Source organism: Aspergillus aculeatus (assembly GCF_001890905.1).
Source record: "Aspergillus aculeatus ATCC 16872 unplaced genomic scaffold ASPACscaffold_8, whole genome shotgun sequence".
Classification (NCBI taxonomy): domain Eukaryota; kingdom Fungi; phylum Ascomycota; class Eurotiomycetes; order Eurotiales; family Aspergillaceae; genus Aspergillus; species Aspergillus aculeatus.
Window position 1 is genome coordinate 1,099,886 of NW_017962983.1, and position 23,917 is coordinate 1,123,802.

The following is a 23,917-nucleotide window of genomic DNA, read 5'->3' on the forward strand; positions in this document are numbered from 1 at the left end:
TGAGTGAGAGCTAATCAAGTGAAAGAGGGGGAGAAGAGGAATGCGAGAAGAATTCAGAGCCAAAAGGACGGAGGGGTTATGTTGGTTGCAAGAAATGGAAGAAGGTGGTGGAAAGTTGGGATGGGATGAGCTGATCAGGAAAGAGCCAGACAGACGGCCGGACGGTCAGGTGAGGCTCTCTTTTAATCTAAATCCCAAGTCAATCAATCCATTCTATTCAATCCAACTTAATTGAACTGCAACTCAATTCCCTCCACAACACAATAAAAAGACCCGGAATTTATTCTGAAGCAGAAGGTCAAAAAGAGAGGATGACAATTTGAATATCCTCCACCCCCCTCCTCCTTCACCTCAATCAACAAACCGCATGCCAGCCCAGAAAAAATACCTCACCTCATCATCCGCCGTCCGGAAACAGACCGAGTGGTGTATGACATGACCCTTCCCCCTCCAGGCAACGAGTAACAGTACAGTACAGACAGGACAGTTTATGATCATCATGACCTCCAGGGACAGTCCAACCTTGACTTGACTCCCAGATGATCAATCCACCATTCTTCTTCTTCTTCTTCTTCTTCTTCTTCTTCTTCTTCTTCTTCTTCATCATCATCATCATCCATCAGAACGCATTCTAAAGCAGTGTGTCTGTTCCTCGAACAACAACCAATCTAAGCTTGGGAAAATCTTATAGTTGCAACATTCCACCACCCACCGCCTCAAGGTGGGAGGGGAGGTCCAAGCGTCCACCCCCAGAACTGCAATGGCGGGACTGTCCTGTCCACTGGACACAGTATGTACAGATCAAGCAACCAGCTTCTCAAATTTCCTTCTTGCTGTTCCTCTCCCCCCTTATCGCCGACCAACCCACCCACCCACTAACCCAGAAAATCTGTACCAGGGTTCGGCGCAGCAAGCAGCAAGGGGGAGTAGAAAGCTCAGATGACAGAGCTTTGTTTACGAGACGAGACACACTCGGACTCGGTAGCGTAGTCCCAAATCCTTGGAATTCTACCCGCTTCAGCTCAGCTCTGCTTCCCTCCTCCCCTCCTTTCCATCCAAACAATAAGAAAAACTCCGTATACTGTGCTATACATGCAACTTACCAGACTGAATCTCCCGCCCCCCGTTGGCTGGTGTCTTTTCCGTAATGCCGATTCGACATCGATCCAGTCCGCCATAGGATAATTGGAGCAGATAAGCTGCAAGGATCCGAATCAAGCAATCCGATACCTTATACACACAACCAGTAACTTCCAAGTTCCAAGTTCTTCTCCGACCGGCGCATTCACACAGTTGCGTTCGGGTCACGCACGGTGACACGCATGTAACTATGTAACTATGTAACTACCTATCCTTGACCTGCTGTATGCCGGACTATAAATCAGAGATGCGACCTTCACCTAAGGACAATCTATGCAATTCCATGAATCTACAAATCTACAATCTACAAGGAAACAAATATTGTCCCATCAAATCACGTGGGAGGGTGTCCATCGCCACCACTGGACTCGTGCTCATCATTCCATCGCCTATCTCACGGTGAGGGAGAAAAAAAGTATAACCTTCTGGCCCGAAGACAGAGAGAACCCCCGGCATCAAGATGACAGAAAAAAAAAGGAAGAATCATAAGAAAGATACAGAATAATTTACATCCGACATGAGGCTGGGGATTCCATGACCGAAGCAAAGTCCATGATAATACACGGCCAACCAGCAAGAATATTAAAAGAGAAAAAGAAAACAGCGTCAGCACCGCGTCGGTGACAAGTTATGGTAGAAAAACACATCATAGGTGGGAATGTAGAATGGAAGAGAGAGAAAGAAAAATCCCAGGTCATCAGCAAGCGGAGAGAGAGAGAGGTAACGCCAAACCCGCCAATGCAATCCAGTGCGTCGAACGCTTTCATCCCGCTCGACTCTGCTGGATCATCGCACGAAAGTCATCATTGCTCTTTTTCATTTTTTGTCCGTCGTCCGGGGCGGAACTGTCTGTGTTGTTCGTCATCGTCGTCGTCATCAAGGTGTTGGTCGTAGGCGCGCCATTTTGCGCGTGGCTCTGCCCCTGCAACCCACCGGTGGCTCGCTTCACACCCAGATGACCGCGCTTGCCTCCGCGCGCCCCAGGCTGCGGTGGCCGTTTGATCGGTCCAGTCGGCTGGAGTCTCGCCCCCGACTTCTCAGTAGTCGCCTTGCTGCCGGCGGTGCTGGAGTGGCCTCTCTTCTCTGCCGACTGCTTCAGCATTTCCGGTACGCTGCCTACGTGCAATCTCCGGCCGGGAGCAATCTCCTGTCCTTCCAATTCCAGCGAGGCTTTGCCGGCAGCATGAATATCAGCGAACTCGACAATCGCTCCTTGGTGGTCTGGCCGAAGGATAATCTTGATCAGCTTGCCGTACGGCTCGACTAGCGCGCGAATCCGTGCATCGTTGACCGTGTCGGGAACGTTCATCAAACCCAGAGTACGCGCAGCCCGATCACTGCTGGAAACCTCCTCTCCAGTTCCGTTGGCTTCAACCGACGGAGATCGCGAGGCTGACACGCGAGACAGAATTGTTGTGGCACTCCGTTTTGCCCCCTGTGGCGTGGACAACTTCACTTGCAAAGGCCGAGACCGATACTCTTGTTCGTGCATTACCAAAGCCGCCTCGGCTTCCTCCTGCAAAACATAATCAGCGGGAATGCAACGTTAGGAAGGTTCTTACAGACGTACCTTGGAAGCGAAGACAATATAACAGAAACCTTTGCTGCCTCCGTCCACCTTACGGGGAATGCGCACCTGTTCGACGGTGCCGAACCGCAGGAACAGCTCCTCCACCTCTTGTTCGCTAGCCTTCCAGTCCAGATTGCTCACATGAATCTCGCGTCCTTCGTACATCGGACCATGCCGGTCCTGTTTGCGTGTGGGATCGGAAATCTTAGCGACCAGGTGGAGGCCATTGCCGACTGTAGACCCGTCTAGTTGGGTGGCGCTGTAGGCTTCTCCAGACGTCTTGAACTGCACGTAACAAAATCGCCGATGCGTGTTGTACTTGAGAGATGGGAAGCGGATGTCAATGATTTCTCCGTGCTGCAGTAGATTAGCAATGTGGATTCCCTGACTGCACACAGAAGGGGAAGTCACCTCACGGAACAAATCACGAATATACTGTTCATCCGCAGTGGGGGGGAAATTGGTGACAAAGAGTGTAGACCCTGACCCGAATTGAACTTCGATGGCTTGTCCATCGATCATCTTCTGATCGCGGGTCTGCGCGACGACGGCTTCATCCCGATTGTTAAATTCTATGATGGCGGTTTCCGAGTTCCCGTTTGGAGCAGAAAACATTTTCAGGCTGTTGATCGTACCGCACTGCCGACACATTAGCTACGCGCTGCAAGAATCTGCAGACGGACAGTGTACTTACATGGCGAAAGAACTGCCGGACTTTATGTTCCGTAATGCCACGAGGCAACTGCTTGACGACCACGGTCGCATTCTCGCGATCACGCTGAAGCGCAACAGGTTCAGGCGTCACGAGAACAGACGGGGTAGACTCTTCTGCGCGGACCCGTTTGGCAGGTGCTGCTCCGTGCACGTTGACCTCGTCTTCCCGCTTCCTCTTGTCGACTTGTGTCGCCTGCTCGATGGCTGCGGCCTGTTGCTCGGCCTGCCGCGCGGCCGCCTCCCTTGCGTCCCGCTCGCGCCGGGCTGTGATGGCCCTCATCGCCTTGCGGGTTTCGAGGATCGCCAGCTGCAGCTCATCCGAGTCTTCGTAATCCTCGCAGTGAGCGATATAGACTTGCATGATCTTCTCGGGCCAATCCAAATCTGTCCGCTTGATGGCCTGCTTCAGAACGGCGGTGGCGTAGCTGGGGTTGGGTGTCCGCCGGGCGGCGTCAATGGTGGCTTCTCCCTGCACAAACTTGCTCCAGGAGATGAGCTCCCACTCGTAGTAAGTCAGCCAGAACTCGTAGCTGTTACCGCGCCGACCGACAAGACCCTTGAAAGTCTCTCGGGCACTATCCCAGCTGCCGCTTTCGCTAAGATAGCGGATGTAGATCCGTTCCAGGCGGAACAAAGGGTCCCCTTGGTAGTTCCGCCCGTATTTCTTCTCGCCAAGCTCCTGAACGCTTTCAATGGCAGATCGGATTCCAACCTCCGCCACGTCGATATCTTCGTCGGTCGAGTCAGACAGGAAGGCCTGTCGACGCAGATAACTGCACCAAGCGGTATGCACTTTGAGCACTTCCTCCATGCCCCCAACATCCAGCAAACCGGTGCTGGTCGCTTTGTGCTTGATATCCGCGATCTTCGCAAAGGACTGTCCTTCGCGCTCGGAGCTTAGCAGATATTGCGACCAGAGGGTGCCGGAACCGGGACAGTGGCGAGTCGCACGGTCCAAGGTGGCCATCGTCGCAGTTTTGGTGTTGCCGTGCATCGATTCGTTGACAAGGTACATAATGAAATCCTCCCACATGTGGCAATCGGTCGGGAAACGAAGAACCGCGCGCTGGTAGATCGACTTGACGAACTCGAAATTGCTCAATTGCCGTTTCCGACGACTTTGTTTGAGCTCCCAGTCAAGATACTCCGTGAATAAGGTATATTCCTGTCCTAACTCGCCGGACTCGGTCGCATTGCGTAACTTGATTTCGAACTCCTCGCGGGCGGAGTATTGTTCCTTGGCTGCCGTGGCGTGTCTTCCAACCATGTCGGCCATGATGTTTTCGTAGTTCGCGTTGTAGTAAGTTGAAACAAAGCCGGAGAAGTGCTGGAAGGTCTGGTCCCAGGTGGCGTGGGGCGTTGCGAGACGGACCTCAAAGAAGTTCCGCACATGATTCACCTTCTCTTGGGTAGCGTTGCGGGCAAGATCCTGGACGAGCAAGTCGAGGAAGCGATCCCACACCATATGGCTGTCATGGATTCGCCATTGGGTCGACTCGGCTCCCCTGTGCCAGACCTCCAAGACGGAGGGCCAAGTGAAAACTTCGCGCCCGACGATCCGATCTTCCTCAGTCCAGGAGCTCTGGCTGGCATCGCCATGGGCCGATTTATAAAGGTACAGCACCCATTCTCCGTAAATGCCCCAGAGTTTGGTGCTGCCGTACTCTTCCTCCACCGATCGTTGGCAGAGCTCCATGACTGCGATGCGTTCCTCCACCGATTGTGCCAGCATACTCTCATCCTGGATCCACTCCGCCCACAAATCCTCGCCCATGGCGAAAAGCTTGTCCATCTCCTCGCGAGCGGTGCGCATGTCCTTAAGCAGATCATACTTGCGTGGATCCCCATGGATTTCAGGGTTATTAGGCGGGTAGACGTGATTGACGAAGCCCGCGTGTAGCAAACGAATGAACCGGACGTGCGCTTCGTACGACTGTGGGTTTTCCTGTATCTGAGCAAATAAGTCGGTCGCCTGCCGCTGTGCGTTGGGGACCAAAGAGCTATCCAAGTAGCTTCGTTGGGCGGTCTCCCGGGGACCGTCGGACATCGCGATATCGAAGGAGGATCGGGGCGTGGGCGTGTTGTGGGAAATGGGGTTGACGTGAGGGAACATGGTGGAGGGTGACAGCTGGCTTTCGTAGGACTCGGTGCTGCGCAAGAGAGGGGCGCCGGGACGCTGAGGCTGGTGATGCTGCATCGACGCTAGGTCGGCTAGTGTGTCCATACCTGGGGTGGAGGGCTGTCTCGCAGGCGGGAAGTCGGTTGCCGGGGGCGTTCCGCTGCCACTGCCACTGCCACTGCCACTGCCCATGCTAGGACCAACCTTGGGGCTGTTGGCGGGCGGTGACGGATCAGGCAGTTGATTCGGGGCGTACACATGTTGCGCCAGCGGCGAGGAGGTCATACCCTGCTTGGTTGCGCCGGCACGAGACTTTCGCAAGGGTTTTGGCTGCGGCGGGCCTGAGACGGGAACCGAGGCATTGTTGGCAGGCGTAGACCCCGCGGTGGGCGTGGTGCGCCCGGACTGTGAATTGGAATCCTGGGGCGAAAGGAGGGAGTTGATGTCCATCATCAAGGCTGTGGGATGACGGGATAGAAAGACGAGAGCGAAAACCGGGGCGGCAGATATCAAGCAAAAGTCCAAGCGCCAGCTATGGTGCTGACGTAAGGAAGTTTTCGAAGTGGAATGAGAGACTAAGGGAATAGACGAAGGAGAGAAAAGAAAAAACTCGAATTAGAGAGGAACCGTTGCAAGTGACCTCATCAACGAGTCCATTCCTGCACTCGTCACAACCTGGCCAGATTCTTCTATTTTTTTTTCTTCTGTGTCTTGAGGAACCGAGGGATGGAGTGGCGTATTCTTGCTTTTGAATATCCTTGTTGTCGGTCTGGGTAGGGTGGGATGGAAGGGGATCCGTTCGTCACTTATTCGGGCCAGTTGCGTGGGCTGGCCGACGGTAGGAAGAAAACAGAGGAACTTCAGAAATTAAAGAAGAGCAAGCGGAGGGGAAAATAAATAAAAGGAGAAAAAAAAAACAAGAACAGTGAAGGCGGAGGGGGAGAAAGGTTTCAGGTGGGAGAGTAATTAAAATAGAAAGTGATCCAAAGCAAAAGCAACCAAACAAATGCAAGTGGTGCGGTGTTTTGAAGATCACTGGTATTTGTTCAGGCCTTTGGTTTGAGTTGCAGGTGGGAGGAAGCTTGACAGGTTGGGCGCTTTGCCAAAGACTGCTAAAGTGAGGCGCTGGGCGGAGGTAGGAGAACAACCGCGGAGAGAGCTGCGAGCAACAAGATCGCGCTCTAGATTTATTTGTCTTGGGTTTTAAACCTCTGATGGAGGGAGAAGGCGGGAGGGGAGAGTGGGACAGATGAAGTGGATGGGTGAAGGGAGGGGGGAAGAGAAGATGAGGATGAGGGGAACAGAGAGACAGTCTCCAGCACACACTACTCACTCCAACCAGACGAACTGATCTTGGTCCGAGCGATAGAATGGAAGCTAAAATGGGCAAGTCAGCGGCGGAGTTTGGGCGGGAAAAAGTTGGGGAATTCTTGGGTGGATAGCAATTGGGGAATTAGAGGATAGAGAAATTCACACGCACGGGATGTCCCTTTCGGGGGAGGGAGGGGAGGGAGGTTGATGAGGTGGTGAGCGGGTTGAGAGTAAGAGGGAGGAAGGGGAAGGAGACGGAGAAAGAGGAGGAAGAGTCAGTCGGAAGAGTCAGTCGGAAAACTTGAAGAACTAGGTAAACTAGACACCAAGAGAGGGAAAGAAAAAAAACGAATGACCAGAATGGCTGAGGCAGGAGTTGGAGCAGTAAAAGAAGGGTAGGGAAGGGGAAAAAATAACAATCAATAACAATAGCAACCACCACAATTCTCCTTGTTGAACTACACACGAGCTATAAAGAAACCACTGAAACCTGTAAGTTAAGACGTATCAGGTCGAATCCAGTTCACTGATTTCTAATTCACTAACTGTTTGCCAGTCTACCAAATTATGGAAGTATGTACTCTCCAACTGGTTGAATCTCACTGGCAAAAGAGATGTTTTCCAGAGGTGTACTGTAGGTTACTGACAAAACTTTACTATGTAAGTTACTTGGTAGTTCACCCCCACTATGAGAGATGATATCGGATCGCGGATGTAAGTTCCAATTTGGTACATGGTACTAACTTAACTGCTCTCCATCTGATATCGGATAAGACAACTTGGAAGTGAATGGCCTCGAAGTCAATCACAAATATTAACTGTTGGGATACACCTACCGTAAAAGTCCTCACACCCTCCATCAAGGTGCACGTTGCTTGATGACGGCCGAGGATCTCGACTGCGATCGATTTCACCGGTTGTGTAACCGGCGACAGGGGAGGACAGCATCAGCAGCATCCTTCGACGTAATGGCCGCAGCAGCCCACTTTCCGATCTGCCGATGTCTCTTGTCTCTTGTGCTGTCGCCGGGTGACCACCATTTACTTACCACCACCACCACTTGGAACACTTGACCCTGACTGACACCTTCTCCGCTCCCCGGGGAAAAAGGAAGTTGTCCCGTGGTGTGTGATGGGTATTAAAGGTGTGTCTAGATCGAGAGACCGAGGGGGTGGTTGGCCGGCTGAACGATTGGCTGGTGCTAGCTACACGATTTTGTTCCGGTCGGAAGACATGCAATAAAGGCATGCGAGATTCTTGATCCATATCAATGAAATGAAATCTTTCATCATGGCGTCGAGCATGGATCTCATGTCACATCCTCTAAGCAGGACAGGAAACTCTAGGGCTGGGGCGGCTGTTCCTTAATCGGGCTAAGCGGGCTATCCTTTGGGCTGGCTGCAGTGAGAGAGAGTGAGGGAGAAAAGATAGAAAAAAGACGCAGACTCGGCCTATGAGGTAATTGTACAGCAAGCCGTCGGGCCTTATTGGCGGCACTAGATTCCAGTTGGATCCTAGGTTGATAAGTTTACTTACTACTGAAAGCTCAGCTGTAGTTAGTTAGCCTAAGGTGGGATTTGAATGGTAGCACATGACCCTGCAGTGAGGGAGCACCGCCGGGGCCCGGGCGGCGGTCGACCTTGCCTGTTCGGGCGCTGGCGGGAACTCACTAGCCGTTGTGGCTAGTGAGGAGCTACCGCTGTGGCTAGTACCTAGACTCTCTGTGGCGGTGTCCTTAGTCATGTGTAGTTGCCGCATTTATCGGGCGGCAAGGCAGACATGCTCCTTCCATCCAGACAAACCACTCGCGCAAAAGCCAAGCCCATCAATCAACCGACACTTTTTTCCCTCAAGCATCTCCGGATCCCCGTTGCACGCAAATCCCTACTCTTCCCCCTCCCTTTCCTCCTCATCCTCCCCCATCATGGCCTCAATGGGTTCAATCCAACCCTACGGGCACCTCATCCGGTCAGGTAGGGACATCCGTGACAATTATCCCCTCCCATCCCCAATTCTTATATGCGTGACCTCATCCATTAACACCAAACAAACCTGCAGCCCGGACCAACCTCACCTACGTGCCACGCCGCACCCTGACATCAACAGTCATCCGGTATGCCCAGGAGGGTAACAATGACAGCAACGCTCCCAACAACAACAAGCCCACCCCCGAGTCCCAGCCGCAGCAACAACCCTCCAAGCCGTCCGCCCTCTCCTCCATCAAGAACTTCTTCTTCGGCGGCAGCAAATCCGATGCTCCGAAGCCCACGATCCGCCCGGTCACCGCGCCCCCGAAACGCGAGGGCTCTCTCGGCACGGACTCTATTTTCTCGGAGGATGAAGCCGGCCCGAAGCTGATCACCACCGGGCGCACTCCGACGAGCCGCAAGACCGCCAGCACCACCGGCACCGGCACCGGCGCCACCGCCGACGGGAACGGGCCCACGGAGGAGGAGCGGGCGGCGGCGGCGGCGCAGCGGACGTTCGCGGTCGAGAAGCGCGACCGGTCGATGCTGCAGGCGGTGCTGGACCCGAAGCCGCGGACGCGGCTGCGGTGGGAGAAGAAGATGGTGATCCGCGAGGTGCGGCGCCGGGGCCGGCTGACGCGGGCGGAGCAGATCATGCGCACGGAGCGCGAGTCGTTGGTCAAGTCGCACTTCTTCAAGACCTCGATCAAGAAGCTGGGCCCCCTGTGCCGCCAGATCGCCGGCAAGAGCATCGACGAGGCCATCCTGCAGATGCGCCTCAGCAAGAAGAAGGCCGCCAAGGAGGTCCTCGAGCACCTCAAGCACGCCAAGAACATCGCCATCGTCCGCTCCGGTATGGGTCTGGGCGCCGTCGTCCCCAAGGTGGAGGCTGAGGAGGCCGAGGAGGCCGCTCCCAAAAAGCCCACCCCCCAGCCCGTCACCATCACCCTCAAGGACGGCTCCAAGAAGACCATCACCGACCCCACCGCCATCTACATCGACCAGGTCTGGGTCAACCGCGGTCCGTACGGATACGAGGCCGACCACCGCGCCCGCGGTGTCATCAACATGATGCGCCCTCCCCACACCGGTATGTCCGTCCTGCTGAAGGAGGAGGCCACCCGCATCCGGGAATGGAAGGAGCGCGAGGCCCGCGATCTCCGTCGCCGCAAGGCCCAGCTCTGGACCCCGCTCCCGGATCGCCCCATCACCCAGCAGAACCAGTACTACTCCTGGTAGATGGGCCTGATCCGAAGAGCGGTTGTAATTTTTCTTTTTCTGTCATCCTTTTCATGCCAACAAAATCGGGTAGCTTCTTTGTTTCGTGGTTGTTTCTTCTTCTATCTCACCTGGCGTTCCGTCCACAAACCTGTATTATGTCTCTAGAACCTTGAAACCCCCTCCTTTACCCTGAAGAAAGCAACTATAGCATTTCTCTCTTCGTTGTTATGTGTTTCTGGGCAGCTTTGTTTTGTTCTTGTCGGGTTGATATGACCTGATAGATAGGTAGGTAGGTAGTGTGTGTGTTGGGGAGTGTTTGATATGTATGGCATCTGCATGAGCAGTCACTTCTTTTCCTGGAGCTCGAATCTCTGTACAATATATTGCGTTATATACGGTCTATCCCTTCCTCCATCCCTCTAACATATTGGCCCCCTTCTACCCGTACAGTATCAGTATGACCTTACTACCGAATAACCAAGCCTTTTATACAAGAATACAAACAATACCCAAGGGCAGCCAGCCCTACATAACCCAACCGGACCCAACCCAACCCAACCGCAGCAGAAGCAGCAGCAGCTACCCTCCCTACCCGAGTTGAGGGACAGAACCATCCTTGCAAACGGGCGGCGGAAACCACGGCTCCACATGCATCGGCGGTAGCGCCCCCGCCACGCGCTCCGCCTTGACGAAGATGGGGATCACGCCGCCGGTCTCCAGCGCGAACGCCCGATGGCCCGTGATTTGAAGCATGCTGGTGATGGCGCCGGAGTGCGCCGTCAACGACAGAAAGGTGTTGTTGTCGTGGCTGAAGATGTCCTGGAACAGATCCCGGAAGCGCTTGTCGCGGGCCGAGTCGGACTCGCGCAGTCGGGCGTCGTAAAGGGGGTCGGCCTCGGCGAAGCCCGGTTCGATGCGGTACAGCGGGTATTCGGCTGCAATGGCGGATTTGGTCGAGCGGCCGTCGCAGGTGTGTTGGCCGATTGTTTCGCGGAGGAGCTTTTTTGGGGGTGTTGTGAGTTTGGTTGCGGGGGGGACTAGGGGCTAGGGGGGGGGGGGTGGGGCGGCAAGGTACCTCTTTGATGAGTGGGCGGAAGGGGTCCGTATGGGGGATTCTTAGACCGCTGAAGGTGATGTTGGCGGTGGCGAGGCACCGGTTCAATGGGCTCACGTAGTAGGATTCCGGGGTGGGGATCTTGTAGGCGAGTTGCGTCTTCCAGGCCGAGTGGGCGGTTTGGGCTTGCGAGATGCCGAGCGAGGTGAGGCGGGCGTCGACCCAGGTGCCGTTCTCGTCGCCGTCGAGGAGGGACCAGTAGCACTTTTGGGGGGCGGTCAGTCAGGGAGAGTTGGACCTTGGCGTGAAGGTGGTAAGAGGAGTACGTACATCCCACAGCTCGGTGCCGTACTTGGCCTCGGCGACGTTGTGATAGCCTTGGCCGTGCCGGCCCAGGAACAGCACCTTGTAGGCGGTGTCGGGCTCAGCATCTCGGTTCAGCGTCCGGACCTGGTGCTCGAAGCGCTCCCATTGCGTCTTGTTGCCCTCCGGGTCGAACTCGGGGTCCGAGTCGTAGGGCCGCGGGATCAGGCCGAAGTTGGCGGAGACCTGGTTTGTAGTGTTAGCTTCGCCGTTTTTGTCTATGAACAGGGGAGGGGGGGGGGGAGGGGAGCTGTGCAAGAGATTCATGTTAAAGGGTCCGTACATAGTCAAAGCTGTCTGCGTCGGTGGTGGGTTCACTCTGCAGGAAATAACCTGGGACAATGGAGAATCGCCAATGCGACTCGGACGCGGTGGACTCGGCCATCAGGACGAACCCGGCTGTAAGGAGAGTGGCCACGAGGAGGATGGGGCTTTGCAGAGAGCGTTAGTTTGGAGGAAAAACGAGGCTCTGGTGGTGTATGTGAGGTACCATTGAGGAGTAACTTACATGATCAGTGGAATACGAAAGATGGTGCACAGCATCGACTGGCGATGGGGAGCGAGGAGTTGGTCGTGATCGTGGTGGTGATCGTGGTCAAGCGGCCAATAGCCGGGCGATGGGTCGCCAATGCGCCGGAAGCGAGCCGGAAAAGCTGCCAGTTTTCTCGCCATCCCTTTCTTGGACTCCCGCTGTGGAGATGATATGATAAGTTAGTATGGGGTAGTTCGGTCGGTCCAGGAGGAATTGGTCCAGGTGAGATTAGTGGAAGAATCTCATCTCAACACCACCGCCACCAGGAACAACAAAGCACAAAACATGATGTTGTCCGGTTAAGGCTGTTTGCAGGCAGCAGGTGCAACCAACCCATGGAACACCGCCCTTTTCCCACGTGTTCCTCCCGAACGGCTGACCACTGCTTACAACCATAGAGTGTACCTATACTTCTACTTCTCTTTACACCTACAAGCATTTGACAATTTAAAATCAGATCACCACAGCAGTAATGCTATTCACCCCCAGCCTAAATTATGAAAACTGACTTTTCCAACCAGTCACCAGACCCGAAAACACAACCCAACATTATACAACATGCTATCAAACAGGTATATGGTATCTTCCGCGTAAACCAAACACAACATTAACCATTGGCATGAGATCGACGATCTCAATCACCAAAAGCCCATGTCCTTGCGGACGAGCCAATGTTTCCGCAATGTGGAAACTGCAAGCTTGCCGAAAGATGAGCCCAACCAGGATACAACCATGTTCCCAAAGTCGACAAAGCGCGTAAGCGCAGACGTATTGTGTATGAACACAGAGCCAGTGTATTGGGCGACGGTTGGTAGTTGGGTCGCGCTTGGCGGCGTATCCGACGTGCCACGCCTGTTTTCTGCAAGCGGGGTGCGGGTCGTTTGGTAGCCACAGCTCACTGGTTGAGTGTTGACATGCGTCTTGTCTCGGGTTTGATCGCAGCCTCCACGGGACACAGCGCCATTGGAGACCTTGACGGTCAGGCTCTGTTGGGGGCGGGGGCGTAGGCCGTGGTCGGGACGAAGACCGTGATCGGGGCGTACACCATGATCGGGACGTACACCAGCGGGGCGTATGCCATGATCGGGGCGTAGCCCTTGGTCTGGGCGTAGGTTGTATAGTTGCAGGTATTGACCGAGGCCTGGGGTGCGGATTGCACTGCCATCCGATTGGAAGTGCTTCCTGTTCGACGTTGCAGCCGCCTGGTCGCCGTTGCGGCGGAGCGCTGCTGGCTGTGGAGGTCGATGGACTAGAGAGTCCGGCTGAGCTGTGGTCGAAGAGCGCACAGGATGTTGAGTCGTTGCCCGCAGAATTTGATCTTTGTGAGTTACAAGGACGCTGGCCTTTGATGGACGGAGCGCATGCGGAAGTTGCACCTGTGAGCGTGCAGTGGCCTGCTCTACTCCGTGGAATGCGGTTGGTTGTAGCGTGGGCGAAATGTTCGCCTGCTTCCAGCTTGTGTGGCGCTCGTTGCCACGTCCGTGGACGTGTAGTTGGGTGTTCGTCGCCGAGTGGGCCACCGAATGGGTGGAAGAAGCAGACGAGCCGTTCGCGAGGCCTAGAGCGGCCGCCTTCTCGAGGCAGTTGCACTACAATCAAATTAGCATAACGTCTGGAATGATTAGGGACAGGTATCAACTTACTCGCTTGTGCTGTTTTCGATGCTTCTCACAGGCTCCGTATTTCCGGACCTTGATATAGCTCTCCTTCTGGGCTTTCGATCTGGGCTTCTGTTTCTTGGGCACGTTCGTCGTTGTGTTCATGTTCAGGTCGAGCACCAGCTCCATGGCGCCACTAGAAGGTGAAGCCTGCGGCGTCGCTACTTGGTCCTTCTCACTCATGTCTGGCGACGAGCCATTGGCGGGGGTTGCACACGAGCCAGTGCTGCTTTGTGCGGAGCCCGACCAACAAGGAGAGGGGAACGTGGTGCTGGAAGTCGACGGGACCAACTCGGAAGACGAGGCCTCCTGTAAGCGCTGCAAGTGGATAGCGATAGACGCATCTCGTCTCTTCTCTTTGAGCGTGGAACAACCCAAGTTGGCCATGGCTTGAGCCTCAACCATTTGTCGGATGCTCGCGTAGAAGGGGTCTTCGGTGTAGGTCGCTTCTTGGGGCCACGCATCATCGAACGTTAACCCGGCGAGCTCTTGGTCTGAGAGGGTGGGAAGCGGTTGAATGGCATCATTTGCGCTCAGGCCTATTTGGGGGCTGTTTAATGACAAGCCTGGGTATGTCTCGTATGGACCGTCATAGCTCACGAACTCCGAGAACAGGTTTTCTGGACAAGCCGTGGGAGTGGCACCCCAGTTGCATTCGCCCAAATCAGGGAATGCCAGGTCAAAGTCTCTCGGCGAGACCGAATCACTCGAGGTCGCATTGCTATCCAGGCAGCCGGAGGGGATATCAAAAGAGTTGTTGAAGTCGAACCACTCCTCATCGGGTGTAGTTTGGCTAATCTGACAGAGCAATTGGTCTGCGGACATAATGAATGGATGAATGAGGGGTATTAGGGTATCAAAGAGTGTATGTCTAGTTGGTTTAGAGATGACAGAGGAGCAGACGAATGTAATGCTTTGTCTGATAAGCGGATAAGACAGACTAAGAAGATGAGTGACTATGACTCACGTCCTTGGCTGTGGATTATGAATCAGGGAGGGGGAAACTGTGCTCCCTTGAAGGTATAAGAAGACAGGCTGTAACTAAAGGAAGTGAAGGAGGGGAAAGGAGCGAGGAGGAGAAGAAAAGGAAGCCAGGCTGAGGGGGTCGGAGACACTGACTGTCTTACATAGAGGCTGAGGAACGAGGCTCATCTCGACCCATCCCACGCCTTGCCTTTTTTGGGACCCCGACCAGGAATCCACTAAGCCATTTCGAGACCCCGACGGTCGTCGCCCGCCCGCTGGAACATTACTTACTCCGTCTTTCCGGCTGCAACCCTTATCGCTCAGGCATCGCCAAGCCCCTTCTTATCCTTCTTTAGCCGTTCGTTTTTTGCTGCATGTATAAAACCACCTGGCAAAGGAGCATGCAACCTGAATACAATCCCTCAATGGTGGAAGGCTTGAGAGGCTTGTATACATGCTAGCTGATGCTAGCCTTCAAATTCAGCTTTGCTGATTGTTCTGCATCACACATAGGCCCAATCCTTTTAACCTTGAGGTATTGATCTTAGACCTCTTTGGGTTACTGTTATACCCCGCATAAAATATACTATACTTTCTGAGCATCTGGATTTCAAGGACCATTGTACTTAGCCCAATGACATCATGTTGCAATAGCAAAAATCCATATTTAGAACTACCGAGCTGTTGGAGTACAGGCAATGCTCATACAAAGCTTCAAAGTTTAGCGGCTTAGGTGGAGGTGAAGGAACATGTAGATCATTTGCTATACAATACATGCGATATGCCTGAGAACCCCAAACTCCATCCGAGGTATCCAATATGGTGAAACAAGCTCTACTCATAATTTTCGCTTTTCGTGGTGGCCCCAATTCAGCACGCCCGCAACATCTCCAACATGCCTTTGGTCTGACAAGCTTGGTGCGCCATTTCAACCTCTTCACGCACCTTCCGGTGCAGCCTCTCCACCATCTTGTCGATCTGGGCGGATTGGCCCAAGTTGCCGGAGTAGATATCCAGCACGTTCATGGCCACCTCGACGCAGAGGTTTACCAGCCGTGGTTCAGTGAGGTGCTTGTGCACCCATGCGAGCACCGGCTGCAGTGTTACCTCGTCGCGGTTCTGCAAGGCGGCACGCAGGGCGGAGCGATGGCGCAGCGCCGTGAGAAGCGTGAGCTGGGCCGTCTTGTCGCTGGAACTGAGTACGTGGTCCAAAGCCGCCGTATAGCGGCCCTTGCGCAGATCGTGCTCCCAGGTCTGCTCCCTCTTGCGCTTGCCAGTATCGCGTCCCTCGATTGCAACATCCACACCTTCACCAATAAAGTCCCGACCACGGAGACGCTTCTCCCAGCCCGCGCCGCGCTTTTGTTTGGCCACTTTGCGGTCGTGCTCCTCCAGTTTACCCTCCAAGAGCGCTTGCATCTCTTTCCGACGCTCCTTCTCCTTGATCTTCTGCTGGCCCGACAGCCGGGTCTTGATCGACAAGAGACCGGACGCCATACCGACGGCAATGTGCTTGTCCTCCTGAGCAACGCCAGATTTGATGACACTCAGTGAAAGGATCGGGGACGGGTACTTGGACCCAGACACGACGTTCCACCCCGTCGTCTCGAAGACCTTCATGTGACCGTCCAACGCACCGGAGAGCAACCGCTCCCCGTTCGAGGCCAGCGCCAACGACGTAACCGTCTTCTGGTGACTCTGGATCATGTGCAGGGGTTTGCCGGCCACGATGTCGAGGACGGCGATCTTGTTGTCGGCGGCGGCGAGCACGGTCGTCCCCGTCGGCATGGGCAGCACGCTCTCAATTGGGGCGGCCATCTTGAACGTCATGGCGGCGCGGGTATCCACGCGGGGATCCCAGAGACGCACCGTGCGATCGTAACTACCGGAGACCAGAAGGCCCGACGAGGCCAACGATCCGGGCATAAAGGCACCGCTGCGCACGTAATCCGTATGACCCACGAAGCTGCGGGCGCTGTTCTGGCTGGGAAGATCCCACATGCGCACGGTGCGGTCGTCGCTGGCCGTGAAGAGCGCCGTCGGGTCGCTGGGCGAGAATTTGGCCACCCAGACCGGCTGCTTGTGTTCCTTCCACGTCTTGAGAATCGCCCGCGATGCCACGTCGAAGACTTGCACCGTGCCGGAATCGTCACCCACGGCGACCACACGACCATCTGGGCGCACGTCGGTGCCTCGCGCCGTGTCGTCGAAGCGAGTGATTGTGCGGAGGAGTTTACGGGTGCGGATGGAATAGATCTGGACGCGGGCGCCCGTGGTCACGGTGAAGACATCGGGCGGCTGGGTGAGAGAGGGGAAGGCGGAGGCGGAGGACGGGGCGGAGGGCTGTGTGATGAGGTTGATGGGCCCGTTGGCTGGCGAAGGAATGAGGAGGGGATTCTTAAAGGTCTTCCAGTATTGTTGCTCCGGTGTCAGGCGGGTGGAAGGCAGCGATGGCAGCTTCACCTGCTGCAGGGGGAGGACGGGGGCAGCCATGGCTGCTGGTCGTCGGTCGGGATGTGAACGATGAGCGGGTGAATCGATGCTTGGAGTGCTCAGCGCGAGATTGATCAAATGCGCGGGGTTGGGCTCGTCGAGAGCGCTTGAATGGGCTGGACTGGCAGGTTTGGGATGTTCATGGGAAACTTTTTTTTGAGATAAAATCCATTCGCATCGGGAAAAGTCTGGCCGCGTTGCCCGATTCGGAATAGTGTAGGATGCATATCTATGCTGACTGATTAGTGGCATTTATGCAGGTGGTTTACATCTCTTTTCCAACATTGTTCGAAGTCAATTACTGACAAGCAATATCTTTCTGTTAGATGATTGAGCTCGCATGTTAAGAAGAATTGGTGAAATCAGCTAATGGAATTAACCTGGGTAGGGGGGTTGATCCTCAATTTAATCGTGGATCGTTCAAGAGCTCCCATCCCGTACTCTGGAAGTAACAGCAAACAATGTATACCAGTAACTTTGAACTCGCCACGGAACAGTCTGAATTGCCATTACAGATGGAATATAAATAGTACTAGACTGATTTGTTCTCTAGGTGTATAGCATAATGCATTGTTTATCCCATTTCTTTCACTCAAACTTGTTTGACCTCGCCAATATATAGTATGCGGCTATTCCGCTGTACTCATGCTACGGAGCTACAACAAAAGGTCAGACCGTCAGCTCTTCATCTTTCTAAAAAATGTCCATATCTTCCCAACTATATACAGAGATACCGCACTGATGAGTATTCTTGAACCTGGAACTCGATTTCTGTAGACTCAGGGAAAATAGGATACTGGTAGGCCCACATGAAGAACACCGTAAGGCTCAAACGACCGTCCTACCTATTTCGCAAGTAATATTATTGAATGTGTTATGACTATTGCTATTCCGTGGGGACCAAAATTATAGCTAACTTATCATCTATGTGTGGCAGGGTTCATGCCTGATTCATGCCTCAGGCACAAGAGATATTCGCCGTACGGTAAAACTCCCGGCTCTAGATTTCTTCAAAAACAGAAAATACTAGCTCCAGCCTAATGTGAAACCAGCTTCCGTAGTTGTACGTCGAATGGTTCCGCAACTGGTACTAGGGAGAGAGATAACACTGGAACTTGGCTGTAGCTTCCCTGGGGGTTATAGTGTCTCCCGAGCAAACAAACATTTACCTACTGCATCCCAGTCCTTTGAATCGGTTGATAGTGCTCCGTACCACCGAGTCCTACATTCCATTACTGATTATGCATCACGAGGACAAACATTTTGTACTGCATTCACATGAGAGGCTTGTTGATTGAGCACATTCTACAGAACTTTACCCCCGCGCCATGTCCCCAAGAATCAAGGGCGGATTGTGGGGTAATTGTCAACATGCGCTCTGCTGGTGCACCCAACACATTCCTCCCACGAATCGTCCTTGACGCGATTAGAGTCATGCTGATCAATCGTGACTGTTTTCTAAGTTCGGCAAGTGTTCATTCTTGGGGGTGGGTATTGTCGTCGATTTGCTGAACTGTGATCTACTGACTGACTTGGCGGGCATGACCAGACCACCTTAGGAAGGAATCATGTCGCTATGCGTTACATCCAGCAAATCAATCGAGGTTCGAGCCCGCAGTCCATGGCACCGTACTCAGCATGAAGCTACACGTTTCACAACAGACTCCCAACCGGTTTTCCGCTGGAGCTGAATGCTGGTCTTTCCCGCGGTTGAGTTGAGCTTATCTATCACCAAGCATGGAGTATGTTCCGTACAGAGCACGTGCATGCCACATCACCTCCGGAACAACGACCCGTACCGAAAAATGCCCGAGAGATTATCGCAGGTGGTTGGTGAATGTGACAGGTTGAGATTGATCGGCCTCTAGACCTCGAGGAGCTATTCTGTTCCTTGATGATGAATGTTCCTTGTGCATTTTTCTGGGCGCAGAGTGATCTATCGTGCAGAGCCCATGCGTGCTGCATGATCGTGCCAGTTCTCCGCTCGATGCTCGGTCTCAGATGCTACTTGCCGTGCATGGAATCTTGTTTTTGGCTCCAGTCAAGCTGATACTCTGTCGGAATATACGGGGCCTACTGGCGCTTCTAATGACTCAATTCTTGCTTGCAGAGTCACAGACAATTGGTACGGCCGAATCGGTGCCTGAATGCCGACAGCGTCAGGTACCCGACGACTCCACTCGACAGCCACAGACCGGATCAAGCCACAGCGCTTCCCCACAGCCGATCCTGTCCCTCGGAATGTTGAGCAGCATACTTCGTCACTGACTTACCACCTGCGAAGTAACCACCCCCACGTGGACTGGTATTTCCGATCGATCTAGAACCAGGATGGTGGTTGGTGTGATACTGAAGGATGAACAGGGGAGGGGCGCACTGGGACAGATCACCGGGTGCAAATGAGATCTCCCTTGCCTCCCAATCTCACAATTGATCGGAGACGGTGCCCGTGCTCGGTTTCGGTCGCCTTGCGGGAAGTGGTTGATTGACTTTACCCACAGTATGACATCAGGCTCGAGCCGTGGCCGACTCTGCTCAGACCTCACTGAGATCCAAACTCCATGTAGACAAACACACAGGATTTTTTACTCATATGTGCGGCAGTGGCTTTGACAGGCAGCAGGATTTGCTCGGCAGCTCAGCCCACAAACAGTACGTAGTTTAGTCTCTCGACAAGGTTGAATTTTAGTTTCAGCGCCCGGAAAATATGACGATGATCAATTACCAACTGGGGCTGACGTATGTACGTACAGTACAGGGTACAGGGGACGGAGAAATATTACTGTACATGGAGTAGAATGAGTGAAGTTTAGCCTGCGGCGAGCACTGTACGGTACAAACCCCCTGCTATTTGCAAAACGTGTATACTATACACTATACTTCAATTTAGATGCATCTCGCAAGAATGCAGTGCCTGTACGCACTGTGCCTAAGTAGTGCCTTTACAGGATACGGTTGGGGCAGGTCGGAGCCGAGGGCCCAGGTGAGGGCCCCGGTCGTGGCTTCCCTATGCGGAACCTGGAAGGGAAGTTCAAGCTGAGGTGGCTGGGATTTACCAGATACCAGCTGTGACGCACGCCGAAAATCACGGGCTGTGGGTGAGCTATGGGCGGGAAGGTATTTTACCGTAACCTGCTCAGAAGCCAAGAAACGGATGGGACTAGCCGCTCCTAGTAGCCAATCCTCGGGCGGAATGACATGCCCCAGCCTTCAGCCCCTTGCTCCCAGCCACCGGACTTTGCATACGCTCCACCACTGTCATCCAATGACTGCATGCACTCTTATCGATAACAGGGACTACGACTCAAAGAATAACATCATCCACTCGACTTTCATTCCGCTGCCTCTGACTCTCTCTCTCTCATTCCCACCCACCCACCATCCATCGCTGTTTGTATGTCTCTCTCTCTCTCTCTCTCTCTCTCTCTCTTCTCTTTTCTTTCATTCTATCCTTGCAACCACTCATTCTCCAGTTTTGCTGACTAGTAAAACCCAAGCTTTGACACTCTCCACTGTGATACATTCGTTCTGCTATACCTAGCGCTTATCCCCACTCTCGTTACTCGACATCCTCTTCGCTTCTCTTGTTAGGCTCATCATCAAAACAAACTCTCGCGTCTCTCGCTTTCTCTCCATAGTTTGACTTATTCCTTCTCACTACCTAAACCAGCCATGGACGCCAGGCCATCCAGAAGGGCCATGGCTCATGCTGCTGGCATCTTCGCAGACATGTCTGTCGACGGTCCTGCTATTGGGACACTAGTGATTATTGTTGATCGCGCCAAAAACCTGCCTAATCGGAAGACGATGGGCAAGCAAAACCCCTATTGTGCCGCTCGTTTGGGCAAAGAAGCCAAGAAGACAGAGACGGATCTTCGCGGTGGCCAAACTCCCCGATGGTAGGTTCTTCTTGTACACAACATCAAGTACGGTACTGAAAGCTGGCAGGGATCAGGAGCTTCGCTTCACCGTTCACGAGTCCCCGGACTACTTTAAGCTCAAGGTCTCCGTTTTCAACGACGACAAGAAGACCGATTTGATCGGCGAAACCTGGATCGATCTCAAAGATTTGATCATCCCTGGTGGAAGCCAGAACGACCACTGGCACCCTCTGCAGCATCGTGGAAAGTACGCAGGGGAAGTGCGTCTTGAGATGACTTATTATGACACACGGCCTGAGGATGAGGCTGTCATCGAACGCCGAACCATGGGGACTGAAAAGGTTCACACTAGGAAGAGTGTGCCCTCAGCACCACCCATCACTCTCACTGCGGCTTCGTCCTCTTCCTCGTCCGCTCTTTCGGGGCCTAGACAGTTGAAGGATGTCAAGAGACGCCCCCTGCCCAGTGATCCAACTAGAGCACGCCCTTCTCAGCCTGAGAAAGTGCCATCAGCTCCAATACCACATGCTCCTGTTCGACCAGCATATCATGAGCCCGCCCAGTCGGCGCCCGCCATGGCGAGCCATGAACGGCCAACGCACCTTCACGGTCACCCCGAATGGGTATATGAAGAAACCCCTCGACCAACATACTACGAGCCCCCTCACCTTCACAGTCATCAAGAATGGACCGATGACGGCCCACTCAACCAAATGCCCCAGAGGGAGAAGAACAACTATCCATTCTCTTCTTGTGAACAATATGTGAGCAATATGCCGCATACTCAGCCTAGCCCCTATGGGAGTCAAACGTCTTCGAGCACGACGAGCACCTCGGATGGTGGAAGTACGGTCTATCCCTGCTCTCACCACAGTCTTTACTCGAGCGAGCCAAGCACGGTATATCCTTATCCACACAACTACTCTGACAGCGGCTCTTATGTCAGCGGCAGCGAGTCCATCGATAGTGGCCCGTCGATGGTGTATTGCTCCAAGTCGATCAGCGAAGGGGGGCGTCCAATCCCTGATCTTGTGTGGGCAAGATTGCAGCCTCGGGTTGAGGATGAAAATGACGAGAACAATCTCCCACCGCCACCACCGGCCCATCGAGTTGCTTTGGTCCACGTCCGGAACATGAGGCCTCCCTCACTCGTCTCCACCGAATCTGCATCATCTGGACACTATCCTGTGTCTGATGGCCTTCCTTCTAATTACACCTCGGTCACAACTGCAGTTGACAGCAGCATGCCGAGTGTGCGTTCTTCCTTAAGTGGACCCTCAGTGCCACCCAGTCTTGTTGCTGGCCTCGACCCAGTCATTGCCGACGCAGAGTCGGATCGTGTCACTTATGAAAGGGAAGCACGACGCAGAAGTGGCATCATAGAAGAAAATGCGTTGAGGAAGCCCCCACGTGAATCTTCACCGAGCCCTCCTTACCCCGTGGATCCGTCCTTGGATAGTCACAGCTCTATTGTGACTCGATCGTCTGTCAGCTCCAACTCTGATAGACAATTGGTCCCCCGTCGCAAATCTGTCAGCCCTCGACCTCCAAGTATGAGGGAGCGCGGGGTGTCTCCCACTCCTTTCTCACCAGATTCCTACGATGCTTTGAACCCCAACGCATCCATGGGCCCAATAATTGGAGACGATGGTCGTGAAATTGACCCGTCTGATCACCTTCCTACGGACACCTGGGCGCCTGAGCCCGAACGCAAGACGAAGAAGCCTGGCGTCGTCGTGCGCTTTCGCAACCCTGCTCATCGGGCTAACCCCCTCGCACGACCAGCTACCGATGGCACCTTTGAACGTGCTGTTCATCGGGCCAACCCCCTCGCACGACCAACTACCGATGGCACCGTCGAACGTGGATTTGGCATTCGACGTCCGCCGGCATACACGGATGGAGCCCCCAACATGGGTCCACCTATTCCTTCGAAGGTCCCTATCGCACAGGCGATGAACCAGAGCTACCCTGTCCTTGGCGGCAGTATGGGCATGGACGCCCTTAGTCGAGAATTAAACACTATCGATATCGGATCTGTGGGTTGCAGCGGCGGCGGCCGCAGCTTGAAGAAGTACGCACCCAAGACTATGGGTTATGCAGTTTAGATAGATCTTTTCTTATTACAACTTGTTGATGTTAGTTAGTTGGTGAGTCAGTTTGTTACTTAGTTAGTCTCTTAGCTAGCTACCTGCGGGATACATCATTGGGGCATGTGTTTTATGGGATTCGGCTTGGGAACCGGGAACTGGGGACTCTGGATTTTGGAGTTAAGAGTTGTTTATCCTTTCTTTGTTTAGCATAGATTCATCTTTCCAATCAAGGAAATAGATTTGATACATTGGATTGTGCAGGTCCGGGCTTAAAGCGCTGGGTAGTGCGAATAATCTTGACTCCATGGACTTTCTGTAGTTGAAGTGTGAATGTTGGTAGTGAAGTAACAGGCTTACACACTCTAGTGGGTTGGGGTGAAGGAGATAATAACTCTGTGGGTGAATAGACTCGCCCTGACCTTCCCGAATGACACGACTGATCGATTCCATACCTTCCTATCCCGGCTGCCTCGTACCTACCCGGAGCGATCATCGTTCTTTACCCAGATGCTTCTCTGTCTTCCCTCCAAAGCTCCAAAATATCCACTCCCTACCACCCAGGAAGTGTAAATTGAACCACACATGATTACATGATTTTCATATTCTCTCTATTCCATTCAAGAACCGTCAACAGCGGATCCTATTGACAGTGGTCCCACTATGGTGTATCACGGGCAAGAGTATCAGCAAAGGCGGCCGACCGTTCGATACATTTGCGAAACGAGAGTCCAACAGATTCAAACAGAACGCGTGACTATTATCCACAGTACATTGAGAGAATACGCATACACCACCGTACCCTTTGGAAACTCCGCCTTTACAAGGCCTATTGGTA

The 23,917-nt window shown here is 53.7% G+C and overlaps 6 protein-coding genes across 6 annotated transcripts; 2 read left to right on the plus strand and 4 right to left on the minus strand.

The window, feature by feature from the left end:
- Positions 1-1,485: 1,485 nt before the first annotated feature.
- On the minus strand, positions 1,486-6,241 carry ASPACDRAFT_78836 (U6 snRNP complex subunit PRP24). Its single transcript, XM_020205274.1, has 4 exons — positions 3,405-6,241; positions 3,122-3,349; positions 2,711-3,067; positions 1,486-2,656 (listed from the first exon to the last, which is right to left on the minus strand). The coding sequence occupies exons 1-4, from the start codon at positions 5,994-5,996 to the stop codon at positions 1,904-1,906; spliced, it is 3,930 nt and encodes a 1,309-aa protein (XP_020056246.1). The 5' UTR covers positions 5,997-6,241; the 3' UTR covers positions 1,486-1,903.
- Positions 6,242-8,778: 2,537 nt separating this feature from the next.
- Positions 8,779-10,060, plus strand: ASPACDRAFT_43542 (mitochondrial 54S ribosomal protein uL22m; the record flags this gene model as incomplete). The annotated part of the gene is made up of 2 exons (XM_020201278.1): positions 8,779-8,827; positions 8,913-10,060. 2 exons carry the CDS (start codon positions 8,779-8,781, stop codon positions 10,058-10,060), a joined length of 1,197 nt encoding a protein of 398 aa, XP_020056247.1.
- A 570-nt stretch (positions 10,061-10,630) lies between these two features.
- ASPACDRAFT_43543 (histidine phosphatase family protein) lies at positions 10,631-12,131 on the minus strand (the record flags this gene model as incomplete). The annotated part of the gene is made up of 5 exons (XM_020201279.1): positions 10,631-11,041; positions 11,118-11,360; positions 11,427-11,645; positions 11,743-11,890; positions 11,968-12,131. 5 exons carry the CDS (start codon positions 12,129-12,131, stop codon positions 10,631-10,633), a joined length of 1,185 nt encoding a protein of 394 aa, XP_020056248.1.
- A 319-nt stretch (positions 12,132-12,450) lies between these two features.
- On the minus strand, positions 12,451-14,663 carry ASPACDRAFT_78837 (uncharacterized protein). The gene is made up of 2 exons (XM_020205275.1): positions 13,635-14,663; positions 12,451-13,580 (listed from the first exon to the last, which is right to left on the minus strand). The coding sequence occupies exons 1-2, from the start codon at positions 14,472-14,474 to the stop codon at positions 12,630-12,632; spliced, it is 1,791 nt and encodes a 596-aa protein (XP_020056249.1). The 5' UTR covers positions 14,475-14,663; the 3' UTR covers positions 12,451-12,629.
- Positions 14,664-15,338: 675 nt separating this feature from the next.
- On the minus strand, positions 15,339-17,255 carry ASPACDRAFT_119778 (snoRNA-binding rRNA-processing protein UTP15). Its single transcript, XM_020196276.1, has one exon. The coding sequence runs from the start codon at positions 17,106-17,108 to the stop codon at positions 15,486-15,488; it is 1,623 nt and encodes a 540-aa protein (XP_020056250.1). The 5' UTR covers positions 17,109-17,255; the 3' UTR covers positions 15,339-15,485.
- A 3,434-nt stretch (positions 17,256-20,689) lies between these two features.
- Positions 20,690-23,329, plus strand: ASPACDRAFT_78838 (uncharacterized protein). Its single transcript, XM_020205276.1, has 2 exons — positions 20,690-21,007; positions 21,057-23,329. The coding sequence occupies exons 1-2, from the start codon at positions 20,808-20,810 to the stop codon at positions 23,095-23,097; spliced, it is 2,241 nt and encodes a 746-aa protein (XP_020056251.1). The 5' UTR covers positions 20,690-20,807; the 3' UTR covers positions 23,098-23,329.
- Positions 23,330-23,917: the final 588 nt, after the last annotated feature.